The following is a 19,285-nucleotide window of genomic DNA, read 5'->3' as shown; positions in this document are numbered from 1 at the left end:
ATGCCAAAAATTACTAGCTTTAACAGTTCTCTGGTGAGTAAAAGAGCTTTTGCAACTCTGAAACAGAGCTGAGTTTTTAATTCATGTTAAATCTGCTCTTCTGTTCTGAAGGAACATTTTTAATGCTGCCTGTAATTCCCCTTCTGTGCTTTTTTCTTACTTCTGTAGTGACTTTTGTGAAGATAAAGAGAAAATTCAAGCTGACTAGTTTTAAAAGGCTTAAAGAGACCTCTAAAATATGACTGAAGGAAGTAAAAATATGAACTTGCAAAATACAAAAATGAAAAAGATCCACATATTCATATAAATCTAGAAATACATGGTAATAAGATTCACAAGAAGGTTACCACAGAGAACAAAATCCAAAGTAAGACAGACTATCTAAATCAAGGATGGAGCAACATTATCCAGAATTTTCACCTTTACTGTTTATGCAGTACCCAGCTGAGCACAAGCTTGGAATACAGACTGCTCCTGCAAACATCCCTTCTGGTCAGATACTCTAAGCACTTCCAGCTGTAGGCTATGCCCTAAGAAACTTTCCTTTGTAATCTTTTATTCAAAACCCATGCCTACAATTACTGAAAGGACACGATTATTAGAAAATTGTAAAACTAACCTAAGTATTTAAGAGAGTAAAGTGCTCATTATGCCAATGCTTGATTCCCCTCTCTAGCAGAAGAATACTGGCATGATGCACACGCACCCAAAAAAGGGATCCCACTTCTCTCCAAGCCAGTCAGCTTTGCTCAGCACATCAAGAACTGTTGCTGGCTCCAGCCCATTTTTGGAACAGAGTATTTCACTATCAAACCCCATCTCCAGGCTGACCTGGAAACATGCCTGCCCCGATTTCTCCTTGCGTATGGAAATAATAAAGCTATTTTTACACGAAAAGCAAATCCTTTATTTTCTCAAAGGCAAGAATAGCCATTGCAACAAGCATAGAAGCCAGGTATTCAGAAGAGAGGAGAGTGTTACCTGGAAGTACAAAAAGCAATTAAGCCTTGTGAACAGAGCATGTGGGCAGAATAAGGGCTTAAGCATGACTTTAGACAGAAAGCACAAAAAACCACTGAAAAGAGAGTGGGGAGGAGGAATGCAAGGTAACCAGGAGCTTTTAAGTTCAATAGGCTGGGAAGGTGGGGAAGACGCCTCTGCAGTGACCGTCAGCTACTGCAAGCAGCAGGCACACACTGTGGGGGTCACTGGTGGGAACCCTGGTGTGCGGAGAGCAGCTTGGGCTCAGGCTTCTGCTTCTTCAGCAGAGCTAAAGAAAAAGGACTTTCCCAACACTCAACATGATCCCTTCAAGGCAGATACTCCAGGTAAAACAACCAGTTTGCTACTAATGGCTGAGCTCAGCACTAGCACCTCTGTGAGCCCCCCAAGTAAATTTCAAAAATCATACTCTCTCCTCACACACCCAGTTACTGGTTTTTAGCAGGGGCCTCATCCTTGTTACGCTTCCCATTTGCCCTCATCATTGTTAGTTCCATTAAGCCTCTTCCCAGACTGGGAAACCACAAAACTACTATGTGAACGTGGCAAAACTAACTAGATCTGTGGTCTAGTGGCAGAGTTTTCCCCAAATTCATGGCCTCAACAGCTTGTGTGCAAGGAGGGCTGATGGTGCCCTGCTAGTCTGACTCAGGGTTTTCTCTAATGCTGGACAATAGTCCTACTTCACAGTAATGAGAGAGAGAAAGAGAAGGAAGTTTTATGCACAGCAGAAAGCAGGATAACTGGCTTCCCCCAGTGAGATGTAGATGCTGTGCTAATGCTACAGCTGCTGTTCTTTGGCCTGTGTAGGGCAGGGTGATGACTGAGTTCATACTTTGCTACACAGCAATGAGCTTGGGACCACAAATGCTTCTGCACAAGGCAAGAGAGGAAAATGGTTCTTTGCAAAAAAACTAAGGAATCCTGTTAAGCGTGTAGCATTGCTATTTGCCCAAAATAGCGTTCCTGGAGGTGCTGAACACACAGCAGGACGTTCTGACCTTCCCAGGAATCTGGAATAAAGCAGGTCTGCCTCCAAACCAGAGCTGTGCCTCAGACTCTCCCTCCTGAGCAGCAATGTTCCAGGCTCAGGGGGTAAGAGATTCTCCCTGGCAGCAAATCTGAGCACCCATGTCTTCCTGAGCGAGGAGCAGGGCCTGCAACAGCAAGTTCTCAACCTCCACCTTACAAATCACAGGGAAGTTCCTGGAAAAATTTGTTGCAAAAGGTTTTACAGCACCAAAGTACTACTGAAAAATACATTTTTTCTAGGTTACTTTGATGTGGTTAAGAGCCCTGAAGGTTTGCTTCTCAGTAAACAGAGAGGTGAGGGGCGGGGGGAGGCACACCAACGCAAATGAAAATTCTTGTGGTTTGCTTTTGAATTTTCTGGCACTTCCCAGTGAGGTCCTGCTTTTGTAGTATGGGGAACTGGCTCATCATGTGCCCTGGCAGAGACTGATGACTTTTGCCCACTTGCCCCAAAGACCTAGGATCTAGGTCTTTGATTTGCACTGTTGAACACTGCACTAACATCTTCTCTCCACTATTTGCATGACTGCAAGACCACACATTTCACAGGTTCTTCATAAAAAACCTTCAAGAAAGAACTCAATGAACCTAGTGCTTGCACTAGAGAATATAACAAAAACATTTTCTGGAAGGGAGAGATGGCCAAGGTGCAAGAAATGATCATAGAAAGGAAATAGAAGTGAGTTTCTAGCATAACAACTGCTGGAGCACCTGAAAGAAAAAGAAAAATTCCATCCTGCCCCAGCATACAGCCAGCTGGTTGCTACCAAGTCTAGGCAGAACACATCGAACAGGCAATCAGGGGATCATTTAAAATACAATCAAGAAACGGTGCTGGACAAACAGGAAAAAAGAGGCAAGATGGAAAGCACATCTCTGGAGAAAACTACTGAGAACTTGTTTGGAGCCAGGACAAAAAATATCCCAACACAGAGTGAATTTGTCTTGATTCAAAGATCTCTGTCATATGGCCACAACTTTTTACAGTTTTAATTGGGAAAACCAGATAGGGGTTTTTTGTAAACAAAGATACCCCACACACGTTAGTATTTCCAAGGTTCCAAATACATTGTTTAAATTACATTTTATACATCTTTATCAGGCTGACATCTGGCAGGATAGTGGAATGAACTCAGTGACTGTGGCAAAGCTGGAAGAAAAGCATGAATGGGGCACGTGACTAGTTCAAGCACAGACTACAGAGTCCTGATACTGAAGGGAAGAAAAGATGCAAAAACGAAAACATATGGGGTGTGCTGGCAAAGTCCCATTACAGTTGCATCTATAATTCTTTAAGATGCCACATCAAATCTAAAAACATAATGCTGAATTCTATAAAAGACTTATTTCTTAATAGTTTGACATTATTAAAAAAAAATCAATTCATTTAGGGTATTCAGAGGCACACAGAGAAAGGCCTGTAGGAGGTGTTGAATATTAGTCATTCAAACCTTTGGAGCAGAAAAAACAATGCCATATCATAACAGGTAAAGAAAGGAAGGTATAGACTTGAATAGCCTTGAAGATATGCAAGAGCTGATAGAATGGAAGAACAAAACAAACAGAGAGGGAATTAAACTGCAGATCAGCAACAGTGATCTCTGAGTCTCTGCTGACATTTTCTTCTGTTTTGAAATAACCCCCATCCAACGGATTCATAAATGGTGTATAAAATCCAAATGTATGTAAGGAGTAAGAAACTGCATCTTTGCATGCTTCAGATTAAATGAGTAATTTACAAATCTTGCTCTGGAGTAATGAAGGATATAGAAAACAGTTGCAAAATGCTTGGTCATGCAAGCAACATCTCAACATTTAAATCTCAACATTTTTCCATTTACACTGCATTTATATTTCTCTACGTGCATAGAAGACAGTGTGTGTCACAGTAACAGTTTCACATACGCACACATACACTGATAACAATTAAACACAAAGCAGCACAGAATATAGTTATTTTCACAGACTGTCCTTGCCATAGCCATTACCTGATTCACAAAGTTAGGGGTACATAGCGTTCTTTGGCTTCAGCCTTCTGAAAATTAACTGACCTAGAAATAAATTTTTTTTAAAGTATTTTCATATCCTCTCCCATTCTCTTCATCCTTTGCCTCCCTGGGGAAATATTTTTAATTACTTGGATTCACTCAAAAGGAAGAGCACAAGTTTCTCATCAGGAAAAATTCATCCTTCACTCTGCAGGGAAGCAGAACACAGCCTCAGTCATTAGAATCTTGTTTACTTAGACTAAAAAAGAAATCTTCAGTGCGGTACCAAATCCTATGGATTAAGTTCTTCACAAACAGCATGCAGACACTGCAGGCATCGTAACACATTTATGCATATATGCATCTCTTGGGTGAAACCTAATTTCTATGTGTCCATTTGTATCCCAGAAGTTTCTTGTGGACTGCCAGTGACAGTCCAGGTGGCAGGACAAGACCATTAGAATCAAACCAGTTTTGCTGTGCTGCAGTCATAGCTGGGAGACTCCATCAAGCTGACAGAACAACCTCAAGAGAAGCTGCCAAGTAATATAAAGTCAAAAATATTCCAGCAGCAACAGTATTTTGGGTGACCTGCAGCAGATGTGTAGAGCAGGCAAACAGCAAGAGTTTGACTGGTTGACTTTCACTAGGCTTTTATTAAAGCATCTTCTGAAGATTGGAAATTGAGATTACTCTCAAGCCTGGACAATACGAGACACTACTGCTAGTGCAACTCCACAGACCACAATATCACAGCAACTTCAGCCAACTCTTATTTGGTAATCAGAGATGTTCTTAAATTTAATTAATTTTTTTCCCAAAAAGATAGCAAATGATGAAAACTTAGAATTAAGGACCAGCTTTTCCTACCCTAAGCCTCAGACCCAAGCAACATAAAAATGTCAGATCTAAGCTACACTCACAATTAGGTTATGAACATAAGCAAAGTTGAATGTATTTTACATACTACACACATGACCTATATAAAGATAAGGCCCAAATTAACACAAACATCTGTAGCTTTAAGCAAACAGATTGTGTATCTGTCCCTTCTTGATTTTACTAGTGCAAACTGCATTTGTTCCAGCAGAACTTGATTGTAGAATATCTACTCTAGAGTAGCTGTGTCCATAGTGAGGCAGCTTGCAATCCAACCAGAATGCCTTCCTAAGTCAAAGAAAGGAAAACCTGGGTCTACCCAGCTGTTTCTTAAGAGAGATTCAAGGCAACGGTGGGGAATTAATGGACATATGGACATATCCGCTACATGAGAAAAACAGCAGCTTCCACCACCAAGAAAAAAGACATGAAGGTCTCATATCTCTCCTCATCTGCTTTAGACAGCACTGCACACATGCATTTGCAAGTCACAGAAACAGGCAGTACCCCAAGGAGCAAAGACTGTAAGTACTGGAACCTGATTTTTGGAAGTTTAGGGGGACAAATGGACAACACACATGGGACATGGACATTCCACAGGAGTCACCACACAAGCCGCTGCTGAGCAGGATTTGAACTCTGGGCCCTTGGGAGCGCCAACAGGTTGTGGTCTGCTTGAGATGGGGGCACAGCAAGAAAAAAATGGGGAAAAAGGAATGTTCTTGTAAGTTACTTTATGGATATTCGCCCATGCTTTAGGAAAAAGAAAATTAATAATAATAAAAATCACATCACAGAAATATGGCACATACCTCTATATCACATGAGAAGTTTGGACTTTTATTTGCATTCTACTGATATTCAGTTGGCAGTTTTAATATATTTTTTTATTTAGTTTAGCAACTACCAGAAAAGCATTCCTAGGTTGAACAAAATAAGTTCTAAATGCACATCTTGGATTGCCCCTAAAAAATGCAAAAGTTGTAGCATGCAAAAGTTTTGCATCCAGTGCTACTGAAATCTCTCTAAGTTTAAAAACATCATTCAATTTTTTTGAGAAAGAAAAAAAAAAACCCCACAGACAACCAAAAACCACTCAGACCCCAATAGAAGAAATGCTATTTTTAAGTCTCGTTATAAAATCCCATTGGTTCCTCTCAGATACAAGCTGAAAAGAACAGCAGAGATTTAGGCTGAGAAAAACAAAAAAAACTGCAAAAGGAACAGTTACACCCTACTACTATTGTGATATCAACTTCCTGTTAAAATAATAACGGTAATCTTCACTTTTGGTCACAAGGGCTTTTTTATTCACAGACTGAAGTAAATGCTTATGCAGAATTTTTAGTGACTGTGAAGAAGCCATTTCCTTTTTTATTAAAAAAAATCCATAGCTCAACATTCTCCTGGCAATCAAATTTTAATAAATACAATTTAAGTATCCAGTGCAAGTTAATCCTGTACCCTGTTACAGCAAGACATAATTTTAGACTTTTATATTAACTCCCAAGCTTCTACAATGTTTATCTGATATGAGAAGTAGGGAAGCACTGGTTTAACATAACTAAGATTCACACTTATCTACAGTTGAAGTCTGGCATCTGATTCCTGTTCTGTCATTTCAAACATAACCCTACTACCAAGAGGTAATTTATTCTACAGTTAGATAAAGAAGAAAGGAGTCCAACAGGAATAATGGGCAGAGTTTAAAACATACTGTAGTCTTGTTCAGTGCCATATTACTGACCATCTGCCACAAAGCCACATCTTGTCAAGGGAAGGAGAACATTCAATCATTTATTATACTGTTAAGGAATACTTCCACCACTACAAAAACTCTGAGGGAAAATACTTTTCTTCCTTCTGCAGGACCAGCATACTCCAAGCCATGCTCATACAGAACAATATCAAGAACCCCTTCCCAAATACATTGTGGGAGTTGTGACATGATACAGAGAATCTAAATATATTCACTAAGTATCATCAAGAAATGACAGCAACACAGGTAGTCTGGAGACAAGAAAAAGGGCTTAGGAGAGAGAGGTGTCAACAGGTATCAGCTCAAAAGCAATCCTCACCTCTTGCTTTCAGCCCCTGGAAAGCTATGACTCACTTTTTTTCTGAAGGCACTAAGAACTGAAATGACTTAAGGCACTCACTTCAGGCATATTAGTGGGAAAACACATTCCGTTACAATGCTCTGATGGAAGAACACTGGATTATACTGGAAACTTCTCAGAAATGAGAAAAAGGTTGAAACCGAAAAGAGAGGTGAGAAAGAAAAAAGTATAGGGAAAGGTTATGAAACAAGCTCTCAAAACACCTAGTAAAAAGAAGGCAGAGTGAACAACTTACCTTCAAATGAGGGATGCAAATGGAACACACAGGAGACTGCTGGCCTGAATTACCAGATCTATTTCAGTTGCTAAAATAAAACCTTTCTCCTGCATTCAGCAGTAAGTGCCCTCATTTGAACATCCCTTTTTTCTTCCCTGTAACCCAAGAATACTTATATCCTCCTGACCTACAACATAGCTTGTAATGACTCTTACCACCTTTAATGTATGTCCCACAGAATAACCCAGGCAATCTTACAACAGCTCATTCTTCAGTCATTTTTCATTAACAAAACAATCTGAACAGAAACACCCAGAGAATGAGTAAGACATTCATCCCGGAGATTTTGGTAAATAGCTGGGCAGGCAGAACTCCTAATGCAGGTAAAGTTTACCCAAGCAGAACACAAAATTTTGTTACATGACAGGCCAATGTTATGAAATTAATTCCCCCGTTTGCTCAGAGCTGTTACAAAATTTGTTGCCCTTCACCTTGAATGCAAGCTGTCTTTTTAGACTTGTTCTCTTAACAAATACATCACAACAGATATACTACACCAAACCTTTAGTAAACTTGTTACTAAAACAAAACTCTGCATTGTATTTGCTTCCTCTCATCACTCCAACAATATGATGAAAAGTCATACTGCTCAGTAACACACTGCTAGATGGCACAAGGATCATAGGTGCCAGCATGACCTAAAAATCCTATATAAAACAGCAAAAACAGAATAGAATTGCAACCCACCCCACCTCTACAAACTGAATCCCATTAATTCAGTGTAATACAGATGACAATTTGGTTAACTTGATATTCTTAAGACACACTACAGTATTCCACTTCCTTGAAAGACAATACGATTAGTGATCAATGGACAGCTCCTCCCCTTCAGAATGTCCTGATATTAGCACAGGTGGGGTGTACATGGTTTACTACAGATATATTTTAAAAAGCCTCTGAAAAAAAAGAAGTGTAAGAACTTTCTCACTTCACATATCCATAGTTGTACAGTGGATAGCATATTACTGGAGGTACATAGCCTATAAAAAATCTTAAAACATGATTTTTTTTCTTAAAAACAGCTGCCCAAACAAACCACATCTAGAAATCTTCACCCAGAAAAGGCACCATTGCTCAAAGGAAAGTTTGCTTGAGGGAACGAAAAAAAAAAAAACACAAAAGTGACAAGTGTGTAACGTTCCACAGTTCATCTAGAACTGCTGCAGCCCACTCTAAGTTACAATGTCAGTGGCTGTTTATGCTCTAAGGAAGTACAGTAAGTACAGTACAGCCCATTCAGGTTGCTGGAATGCCACTGATCATATGCTCAATTGCATCTATTCATTAGAAAAATTCAATGCACAACAGCAGCTGCGTTTTACCACCACACCCCAAACGCCAAACGCCATCCAGTTGCCCCAGGTGATTCCAGCGGTTTACCATCCCACAGGACAGATGCTCCATGCTCTTGTCCCTCTACAGTGACTGCAAGTTACACTTCCAAGACCGAGTTTTATTTACTAAAGAATGGTACATTAGGAGTGCTTTTGGCTTCAAGCTTTTGCAACAAAAAAGATCCGGTCTTTAGCAGTCATGTTCTACGAGTTTCAAAACTATTTACGCTGCACTAATTATTTTTGATTCAAACTCACTAAACAATTACTGTTGAGAAGATGACTTAAGCAAACAACAGCCAAGTTACTCTATTTGTTTCAGAAAAACGATGACTAATTATGCATGTAATTTTGTTCTTTATCTCTTTTAAAAAAGAAGTGGGTAATTCTGGCTTCTTTCAGGTCAATTGTAAAGTCCCCATTAAGTTCAGGGGACCAGATCTCACTATAAAATCATAAACTGCACAATGGCTGAAAAATAAATCTTTCTGAAAGAATATGGGTCATTTAAAAGGACACTGGCAGCTTTCTAACCAATTTAAAAAAATCTGTTTTCACATGTAACACCTACAACAACTGTAACTGAAAGACACAAGAATTTGGTATTTAATTCATGAATTACACCACATTTCATATACTTGTTAAGTTTACCAAGCGGTTTATAACTGATTTCCTGGCTGTGTGAGTCTTTCACAGAGCAACAGTAAAGTATTAAAATGTTATGTTTCCTTTTTATTTAATTAAACCAATTTCAATTTCATCTTAAAACTTAAGAGTCATTTAGGCAGAACAGGTTGCTACAAACCCTAATAAGCAACATCTCTTGTAAGATGTAAAATGGTTGTTGTTAAAAACTAACTATACCATATGAGTGGAGCTAGTAAGAGTAATAAGTAGAAGTATGCTTTCCCTAGCCTCTAAATTTTGTCTTCCTTCTCAGTTGCCACTGCTTCCCTTTGCTCTTCCAAAAATCCTTATTGTGGCCTAATAGACAGACTGAAGAAAAATCCTGATCCTTGCATGGTGTCCACCACAACAGATTACCCACAAGGTTAGGATTACTTTTCAGTGTTCCATCTAGAACATCAAAAACCATCAGCCCAAATTCAACTTGAAAACGGAGTTCCCATAAGATCAAATTGAATGTTATAGCTATCTATTCATTCTTCACAGCTTCCTAGAACACCCACAATTAGAGCTTCTTACGACAAATTGCCAACTTCAGGAGGCTTGCAGCTGCTGAACAGCTGACTTGTGTACCATGAAGCAGGATGGGGAGGTGTAAGATCTTGTACTCTGCAGACTTGCAGTAGAGTAAGGCTCGAGTAGACCATTAGCTATACATGAACTGAAATCTTTAACCTCAAAACCTCTGCTCCTGGGATTTGAGGGCAAAGATGGGCTTCAATGCCCATTTACCAACCTCACACTAGCATTGGGTTCAGAGTTATATAAAACCATCCCCAAAGAAAGTGAAGCTGCCTTCAGTTCTCCATCAAATCAGAGATCTGTTAGCTACAGGGCTACAGAAGATGTCCATGTGGTAGGCATTTAAAGGCTTTGATTCACAAGCAGGGACAGGGATTGATAATTTACTAGGCATCATGATCTGAAACAGTTCGGCATCTGATTCAAAACAGCTCAGGAAGGGAAAAAACTAGAGAGAGTAATCAAGTCTGTCACCCTACACCATGCCATCTCCAGGGCCAGATACCGTTCAAACCATCTCAAGAGAATCCATTCATTCACAGCCCTTCAGGACAGCCAACCTTCATATGGCCTGGACTCACATTAGAAAACCCAGCATTTCTAGCCACAGGATTCCGGTCTTGAAATCTCTGTCTGGACTCCAGCCAAATGTGATCTGCTTATGCCTAGAGCTGAACACCAAACATGGCTAAGGGATAGGCCCAATAATGCCATCTCGAGGCAACAAGTCAACCTTGGGAGAAACACTAAATATGAGGATGGAAGGATCACAGCCAATGAGTAGGGGGAAAAAAGAAAACAACCAAAAATGTGCAGACAAATTTAAGGAAGTATCAAAAATCTCCACAGCAGAGTCAGAACTGGGCTCAGTGCTCTATAAGAAGCAATATCATTGTATGAACACTGAAGTCAAAATAGCTAAATATATAAAAAACTTTATAGTCCATTACACCTCCTTAAATACCAAGAGATTTAACAGGTGGTCAGATATTTCTGTTTTATACACTGGCTTAACACTACTGGGCTGTAGTGTGCTCAAAGTACTTTCCAAGCTTTCAGTCCAACGAGCCTGTTCTATGTGTGAACAATTTGTCCGTGTAACCTACCAAACGTGCACTTCCAATCCAGAATCCAGCTGTGCTCATTTAACCTTGGCTCATACGCACAGGGAATGTTCTCATCCTAAACAGCTAGGGAACTCTAGAGGGTAGAGTTCTAAAACACACTGTTTTCATGGCATACTTAAGATCAGAGAAAATCCTTGGTTCCTCCACTTAAATAATTCAGTACAGCATCTTGGTTCACTGGACTAGGAAGTGTTTATTTGTACTGCAGCCCTTCTCATTGCATCCGCAATCTACTCTAGCTCTGATTACCTGGCATAGCATAAATGCCTTGGAATAGAAACAGCACCAATTAGTATTTATGTAGCTCCAGGGAAATGCACCCTGCTTACGATAATGCTTGATGTTAGTTTTGTTATACAGATTCAGAACATGATGTAGGAGAGTCAAGAGACTCACACTCTGCCATGAATATGTGGAGACTAAGTTTTGAAATTCAGGAAATGCCACTGAAAGCACTCTGGTTTTAAATCTCTCCAATTTAAATCAAGGAGTATAAATGGAAATGTTTCAGCTTGTCACAACTGCCATTTAATCACATGGAAAAAAGTTGTTCCTACAACAATCAGAATCTGAACTCAAACCAGCACTTTGTCTCTAAAAAAGCAAAATTTTGAACTGTTGTTGGACAGAGGTGAAAGTCGATACCAACACTGGATGCACAAGCAAGATAAAGGTAGATCAACACAAAAAGACTGTGTTCTGCACCAAGTGAATGGTCTTTGAATTAAGAAAACATTCTAGTATCAATCCCAGAATGACCAAAAAAAGAAAAATCACCTCTACACCCTCAGCAGGGCTACCACCTCTTAATAGAAGGAGAGAGGTGAGGAAGAACAGGTATGTACCAAACCACTGCTGTTTGCTGAACATCCGGCCAATTCCACCTGCTTCTGGCCAACAGAAAGGGAGTTTCTTCAAACACCATACACTGTCAATTCTTACAGTTGCTTCTGACAGTGAACAGGGCTTAGATCTGCTAGACAAAATTCCACCCTATTACTCACAGCTGTTGCAGAGAAAAATGAAGAACAAAAAAGAAGAAATAAGAAAAAATAAGGCAAGTTACCCTGTTATATATATCAACTGAAGAAATCCTAAAAGAATCCTAGAGGTCACCATGACTGTCTTTAACATGAATTAATCCCAAACTAGGCACTTCTCTCAAAAGGAAGTCCATCTACTCTGCTAGTCATACAGCAACATGACTGCCAGAGGAATTGGTGCATTTCTATGATTCTATTATTTTGACAGCCACCATCAAAATCCTTTCTTCAATCCTGAGTGTAAACTTGTTTTGACAGCAGTGACAACCCCCTCCCCCTCCAAACTGGTACGTACCTGATCACAACCTGCATTCACCAGCTCTTGGAGCATCTGCCTGTTCACTTCAACAGCTGCTGTGGTGCTCGACTCATTAGCAAAGGGCAGCAAAGAATATCTGATTTCCCGCAGAGCTTTCTGATATGGTCCAAACTTGGGCGTTTGTCTCATCTGCTGCTGCCTTGCAGCATCCTTCCCTATTAAAATCTTAGGGTCCAGAGAAGTTTCACTGCCTGGTCCAATAGGCAGTCCCTGACCTGAAGATTTGGATGGCTGCTTTAAACCTTCTCGAATCTCTTGTAACCTTTGTCTGCTGTTTCCAGAATATGTCGTAGCAGGAAAAGTCTTTGGCCTCATTGTTAATCCAGTTTTCTCTGAGCATAAATACAGCTTTATGCTTTGTTTTTTTTAAATTATTTCAAAAAAGCGTCACTTGATATTTTCAATTTCTTGTAAACATAATCCTTTGAAGAGAAAAAGGCAAAATTCTCAAGAGATTTCTGCCAATGTTTTACTTCAGCTCAAAATCTTCACATTTCCTACAGAAAATGAAAATCCGTGGAATCATCATTTTGCAGACCGACAGTGTCTGAAACAAAAGAAAACAAAAAGTACATGGAATTAAGTTGATAGTGTGAATGCCTCTGAAGGGACAGCATGACAATTAATCAAGTGAAAGTGAATCAGTTTAACCTCTTAAGCTGTCACAGCTGGATACCCTTTAACGATTTTCACTTTATCTGTTTTCAATAACCAGATTCCAAAAGGCCTTCTCAACATAATCAATAAATAATTCATTTTTCTTTTAAGTTTAATTTTCAAAATAAATTAAAATAAAACCTTCAAAAACTACAACACTTAAGAATTTTACAGTACCTAACTGTGGCAAGTTTCCCATCCAATTGCATAACCAAATCCCGGAGAAGCCTATGCTATTTCATAATTAGGGAAGAGTATGCTCATGAAATGTTTTTTTCCTCACTTAATATTTTGTTTGTTTTACACTAGCTGAGCCTAGATTCAGAAGTTTATGAAGAAGATTTATAATGGAAATATTGATGACTCTAACCATAGCAACTTCTAGTATTTCAATAACAAAGCAAATAACAGAAAGACAAGATATTTTGCCTTTCCACAAGAATATCTTGGCAAAGCCTGAAGGTAAGAATTCTCCCCAGAGCTGGAAGGACGAAGGGGGGAAAAAAAAAAGGAGGGGACGGGGTATATGATATTTCATTAGCTGTGCCTTATAGGGAAGAAAGGGAAAAGAGGGGTAAACGGAGCTACACAGTAACAGCAGAAGACAAAGAACCAGAGCAGATAGCATCCCAACACAGAAAAAAAAGACTTTGAGACAGCTTTATGCACCTCTTCTGACATGCAGCAGAGAACAACTATGCAGCTGAGCTACTGTGCAGCTTGTGATCCCTGTGCAGCACAAAGTTACAACAAGAATTCTACCTTAACTAAGTTTTCATACATCACCGTCAGAAACATTAAATAATGGTGCATTTGGAACAGGATTAAAGACAGCTTAATCAGAAATGTCATCTAGCTATGGATGCTGCCTATGCAAGTTTGCTTCTGCTGCTGCCATTAGCACTTGTAAAGTGACTTTGAATGGTGCTCCAGCCACTGCAGCTGGTAAAGTAAGAATTCTGCTCAGTTGTTTTCAAATGGCAAATACTGTCAATGGTAACACACTGCATGTTTCTCTCCGTCACTCAGAAGCTGACTGGACTTTTTTTTTAAAGGTTCTTTGCTTCTGATCATACACATTTGTAATTGAAAAAGAGTTTCTCCACAAAGTATTGTTCTTTATTTTCACATGCTCACATTAAAAAACTTCACTGTGACAGCTATAGCATTTCCCAACAAAATAACCATTTCCATACATTTACCATTAGTTCTTGCTGCCTAGCAAGCAGCTTACTACTGTGAAGGCCAAGAGAAACACATTCACCTCTGAAGCCCATCACCACTTCCTCATCAGCGCAGAGTCCACTTCAAGCTTTCCTCTACAACCAAGGACTGAAATGCAGCAGTGAAGTCAGACCCAAGACTCTTCTGGGATGGTTCACCAGTTTGAAATGCAGGAGCATAGACTAATCACTCGAGATTAACCCATGTCAACCTCCTTTGCTACGATTTAAATGCTCTGTTAACTAAAAAACACCAATAATGCATTTGAGGTGTTGAGCTCCTCCACTTGGTACTCCCTACAGATATCCACCAACACTAACTCACCGAGGAACGAGAGTGACATAAATGCCCACATGCACACTGGAAAGGGTTTGCCACTTGTTTTAAGGGGAGTGCTAAAGCTGTTCATCTAGATTTTGATGTTTCCACAAATCAGCTATTAGTCAATAACAAATCAAGCTTTCATTGTCCTAAGTGAAAACAAAAGCACCTGCAGGATCCTAAGAACAGAATTTTTTCTACTTGGGCAGAATATAGCCCTGTTAAAAAAAATAAAACACAATAGTATTGCAGCCTTCTTCAGATTACATCATAACTAGCTAGTGCTTAGAAGATAACAGAGCAATTAATTAGTCTATAATTGTCTTTCTTTTCCTGACAGCAGCAGGCACCATATGGCTGCGTTTAGGCATCTGGGTTGTTCTTCCTTTTCAGTCCCTGTGCCAATCCTCAGGCCTCGGACACGCTGGGAGAGCTTGCAAGACCCCTACCTTTTCGCAGCAAAAGACTGCATTCCCACTTACACACGTACTTCACATAAAGAACTTCTGCGACCTTTAGCCTAAGGCCAAGTCTAATAATGCTGGGTCAAACCAGCTGGCAACTTCCTAGGCTTACATCTACAATACTGCTACACCAGAAACACTGGTCGTTCAGACAGTATGAATGAGAGCAACAACAACAGAAAGTAGTGGAGCTAAGTGCAAACCTGTTTCATATTTTGCAGGGCTTTTTTTTTTTTTAAACTAAATATGTAAGATAAGCCAAGAAACTGGAACACTAAATATTACAGATGATTTACAAAGAAAGACAAGCTGCCTGCTTTTTAAAATCTTCCTGTGATTTGCATTTTTAGCAAAAAAATAAGATGACTGTATGTTTTAAAAGATATGTGGAGTGTCTCATTCTGTCTAAGCATTTCTGACTGTACGTCTGGATTTGGAGTTATCCAAATCTGCACCTTGCCTACAGCATGAATGTATCAATAGCCTTCCTACCATCAGGAGAAATTATTTTTCAGAATTATTTTTGAGTTGTAAGCCATTCTGACTAAACAGTGTTCAAATCTTTTCCAAAATGTTATATGTTCTGTACTAATTAGAAGCTTGTCCATCACCCCGAAGATATGACACTTCAAATAAGTACAGCATTACTTCAGTTGCATCAAGTTAAACAATTTCTGAGCAATTGATTATTTTGCTTCATTTGAGAAATACCTATAGCTGCTCTGGCAGCAAACAACCAACCACACTGAAATTATATGCTAATGCCTGTTGTTCCAGCAGCACTATCTATTCACTCTCCTGTTTCTTAATTCACCAACAGGCTGCGTGTGCTAGTGGCTCTGTGGAGCTGGGACACAGACAACAAACTAAAGCTCGCCTGAGCCAGTGAGCTGTTTCCCTGTGCGGGTACCGGCGTCAGCTGAACTAGCACTCACTGCAGAAGGAAAGAGTTTTAAGAAACTGCTACAACAGCCTTCCCTCTCTCAATTTACGAGTATTGCTTTGGGGGATTTTTTGATCAGAAATTCATGGAAGCAGGGACCGTCCACTTTGTATTGGAGGTCTATGATGGGGGGAAGCGTTTCAGAGATTTCGTTATCATACAAACCGTGCTCCTCTTTGTAAACGGGCACACGGTAAAAGTGAAAACAACTGAAAAGAGGATTCTCCCCCAAACGATTCCTCCTCTCCTTCCTCCTGCTAACACAACTGTCCAGAAGTAACCCTGCGCCCGTGTCCCACCGCCAACCACAAGCGCTGGCCCGACGCAGGGCTGTGGGAAAGAGCTCACCTTCCCCACGCACAGCAGCCCGGCAGGGACTGATCGCAGGACCCGGACACTCCAAATGAGCCTTTTCTGCGTCATTTGCGCGAGTGCCTTTCCCAGGGAAAAGGGGTATTTCAACACGCACACCGCTCACGAGGCAGCAGCGAGGGTGGCGAAGTGCTGGATTTTGGCAGTGACCTTCAGCTGACTGGGAACAGCGCGGCCCCCGCCGCGGCCAGACGGGACCCCGCGGGCTCTGGATGCCCCCGCCCGGCTCCCCCCGGCCCTCGCCCCCCGCGACACCCGCCCGGCGGGCTCTGCTCAGGCGGGGCGCCCCCCGCGCCCGCGGGCCGCCGGGAGCACCAGCCCCTTCTCCGCCAGCCCCAAACCCACTCCTCGCGCGGGCGGAAAGCTCCCAAAACAAACTCCGGCCATTTACGAGCAGCTCCGGCCTGCTGGGGCAGAGGCCTCGGACAGGCGGACCCTCACCCCCCTCCGCCAGGGCCGGGCTGGGCTGTCACACGGGTGTCCGGAAAATGTCGGAGGGTGCGGGCAGGACGCCCAGGCTGCCCCCGGGAGGGGACGCACACACGGGACGCTCGCTCCCGCTTCGAGGACCGACCCACCTCCGCTCCCCCCCGCTCCTCCACGGGACTTTCCCCTCCGCGCACACAGTTTTGGGGGATGGGGGGCGCTCACACCGGGGGCTGAGGGGGAACTCGCGCCCCCCGCGCCCCTTCGCTCACCTCCCCGGGGCGCCCGGCGCCGCCGCTGCCCCTCTGGGGTGGGCACGGCGCGGCTCAGCGGCGGCGGCGGCCGCGGCGGCGCGGGCCGTTCTCCATCCTCCCCCTTGGCCGTCCCGGGCGCCGAGTGCGGGGCGCAGTCGGGACATTCGCTACATTGTTGGCATTCCATTCGCGCCACGTGACTCCGCGGCGCCCGCGTCATTCCACTCCCCTCCCGGCGCATTCCAGCGGGGGGAGGGGCTTCCAGGGCGGGAAGGGCTGTCGCACCCTAGGGGGACCGAGGCGGCGGGGGCCGCCTGCCCTCCGCGCGCAGGTCCTTTCGGGGCGCCCTTCCCTGGGTTTACAAGCAGTACAAAGTGACACTTTTTTCTCCTCACAAAACCCACTCCACTCACAGCAGCTCCCGGCTGGGTTCAGGCGGGAGAATGGGGTGGCTGAGGTGGTGAGGGAATAGCACTGCCTCCACTTGTTGAGATGAAAAGGGCTGAGGTAGAATCATAGAACCACAGAATGGTTTGGGTTCGAAGGGACCTTAAAGATCATCCAGTTCCAACCCCCCTGCCATGGGCAGGGACACCTTCCACTAGACCAGGTTCCTCCAAGCTCCATCCAACCTGGCCTTGGACATCTCAGGGATAAGGCATCTACAGCTCTCTGGGCAAGGGAGGCGACTTGGAGGTGCCTGTCCACTCACCCCACACTCCAAACTCAATTAACATTTTTGTTTATTCCTACCGTTATTCCTTCCATGCTGGACTAACCATGCACACAAAATGGCAGCACTACCAATGCCTAGGTGGAGTTTCCTTTTGGCTTCTGGTTTGCTTGGGTGTTTTTAAGGGGGATTACTTGTTTTTCATGCTGTTTCACCATGGTAATGAGACAAGGAGGCTATGAGGTACCAGAGGAGGGCAGACAGGCACTTCACATCTGGAACACAAGCTGCAAAAGATTTTTGGATGCAAAGTTCATGTTTGACCTAGTTATGGATGTAGCTGCCTGGAAAAAGAATCATAGAATAACAAAGATTGGAAAAGACCTCTAAGATCATCAAGTCCAACCATTAACACAGCATCACTGTGTTCACCACTAAACCATGTCCCCAGGTGCCACCTCCACATGCCTTTTGACCACTTCCAGGGATGGTGACTCTACCACTTCCCTGGGCAGCCTGTTCCAATGCCTGACCACCCTTTCAGAGAAGAAATTTTCCCTAATATCCAATCTAAACCTCCCTTGGTGCTACCTGAGGCCATTTCCTCTTGTCCTGCTGCTTGTTCACTGGGGGAAGAGACCAACCCCCAGCTCACTACAATCTCCTTTCAGATATTGTAGAGAGCGATAAAGTCCCCCATATGAGACTGTTTTTCATGAAAGCAGAAATATTATGGTCTTTAATAGAGACAATTGTCCATGAGAAATAATCCCCACATACCCAAATACAGTAACGTCTGGATCTGGGAGGCTGGCTCTGACCCTTTAGCATGACAGATACCTGTGCTAGCCATTAGCAAGGGGTACTGATACACAGTGAAAATAAAAAAGTAAACTTTCCCATATATATGCATATATCTTTAGATCATTAACATGGAAGTAGCCTGCAGTCCTGAAATTCTTCAAAATTCTTAAAGTTCTGTTGCAAAGCTGAGAGGTGCTCATTATAGAGTCTCTCTGTTCAGCAGGGAAAATGTAAGTCTTGCAAACACTTAAGACACATGTTTATCTTTAGTCATGTGACTAGTCCCAGTGTTTTCAACTGGACTGAGAGCACGTATGAAGAGAAGTCTGTGCATAACTGTCTTTCCAGGATGGTAACTATATTTACAGCCTTTTCCAAGCCATGGACACAATTTTTTTAAGTAATGTTACTCATGGGCAGTCCTATCTAAGGATGTTTCTCTGAGACTGTTTATAAAAAAATAGTGCTTATAAAAGTTCTGGTTTGGGAGGAGAAGTGACGGCCAATAGAGCGCTACATTTCATGAGAAAAATGCAGCCTGATGCAGAGAAATTGTTTAGCACCTCATCTGAAGGCAGTCAGTTACTGTATATAAATTACTGTCAGAATTTCAATAGTGTCATTGACTGGAATATATTGCAGGGTGGGGCGGGGGGGGAAAGACTCTGACTTTGGAAAGCTATAGAAATCCATCAGGTTCAGACCAGATTCCAATGTCGGCAGTATATTGCAGGATAACATGGTTCATTTTGCAATCTTCAAATACCTGCAAAACTGAAGTAAATTTTAGATGATATGACAGATGCAGCATGGCTTC

At 42.1% G+C, this 19,285-nt stretch overlaps 1 protein-coding gene across 3 annotated transcripts in view; it reads right to left on the bottom strand.

Moving 5' to 3' along the window:
- The window catches only part of LATS2 (large tumor suppressor kinase 2), a 49,496-nt gene extending 32,359 nt beyond the window's left edge, over positions 1-17,137 (bottom strand). Inside the window, exons 1-2 of one of the 3 annotated variants that reach the window (XM_032679588.1) lie at positions 17,010-17,137; positions 12,307-12,877 (exon numbers count right to left, since the gene is read on the bottom strand). In XM_032679588.1, coding sequence (XP_032535479.1) covers positions 12,307-12,645 — 339 coding nt within the window. In that variant the 5' untranslated portion in view covers positions 12,646-12,877; positions 17,010-17,137. Of the gene's footprint in view, positions 1-8,226; positions 8,352-12,306; positions 12,878-17,009 lie in introns of those variants that run through there. The other 2 variants (XM_032679586.1, XM_032679587.1) reach the window with 2 other exon arrangements.
- Between the last annotated feature and the right edge of the window lie 2,148 nt (positions 17,138-19,285).

The sequence above is a fragment of the Chiroxiphia lanceolata genome, chromosome 2, assembly GCF_009829145.1.
Source record: "Chiroxiphia lanceolata isolate bChiLan1 chromosome 2, bChiLan1.pri, whole genome shotgun sequence".
NCBI lineage: Eukaryota > Metazoa > Chordata > Aves > Passeriformes > Pipridae > Chiroxiphia > Chiroxiphia lanceolata.
Note: the sequence above shows the minus strand (reverse complement) of the source record. Positions and strands in the feature narration are given on the sequence as shown.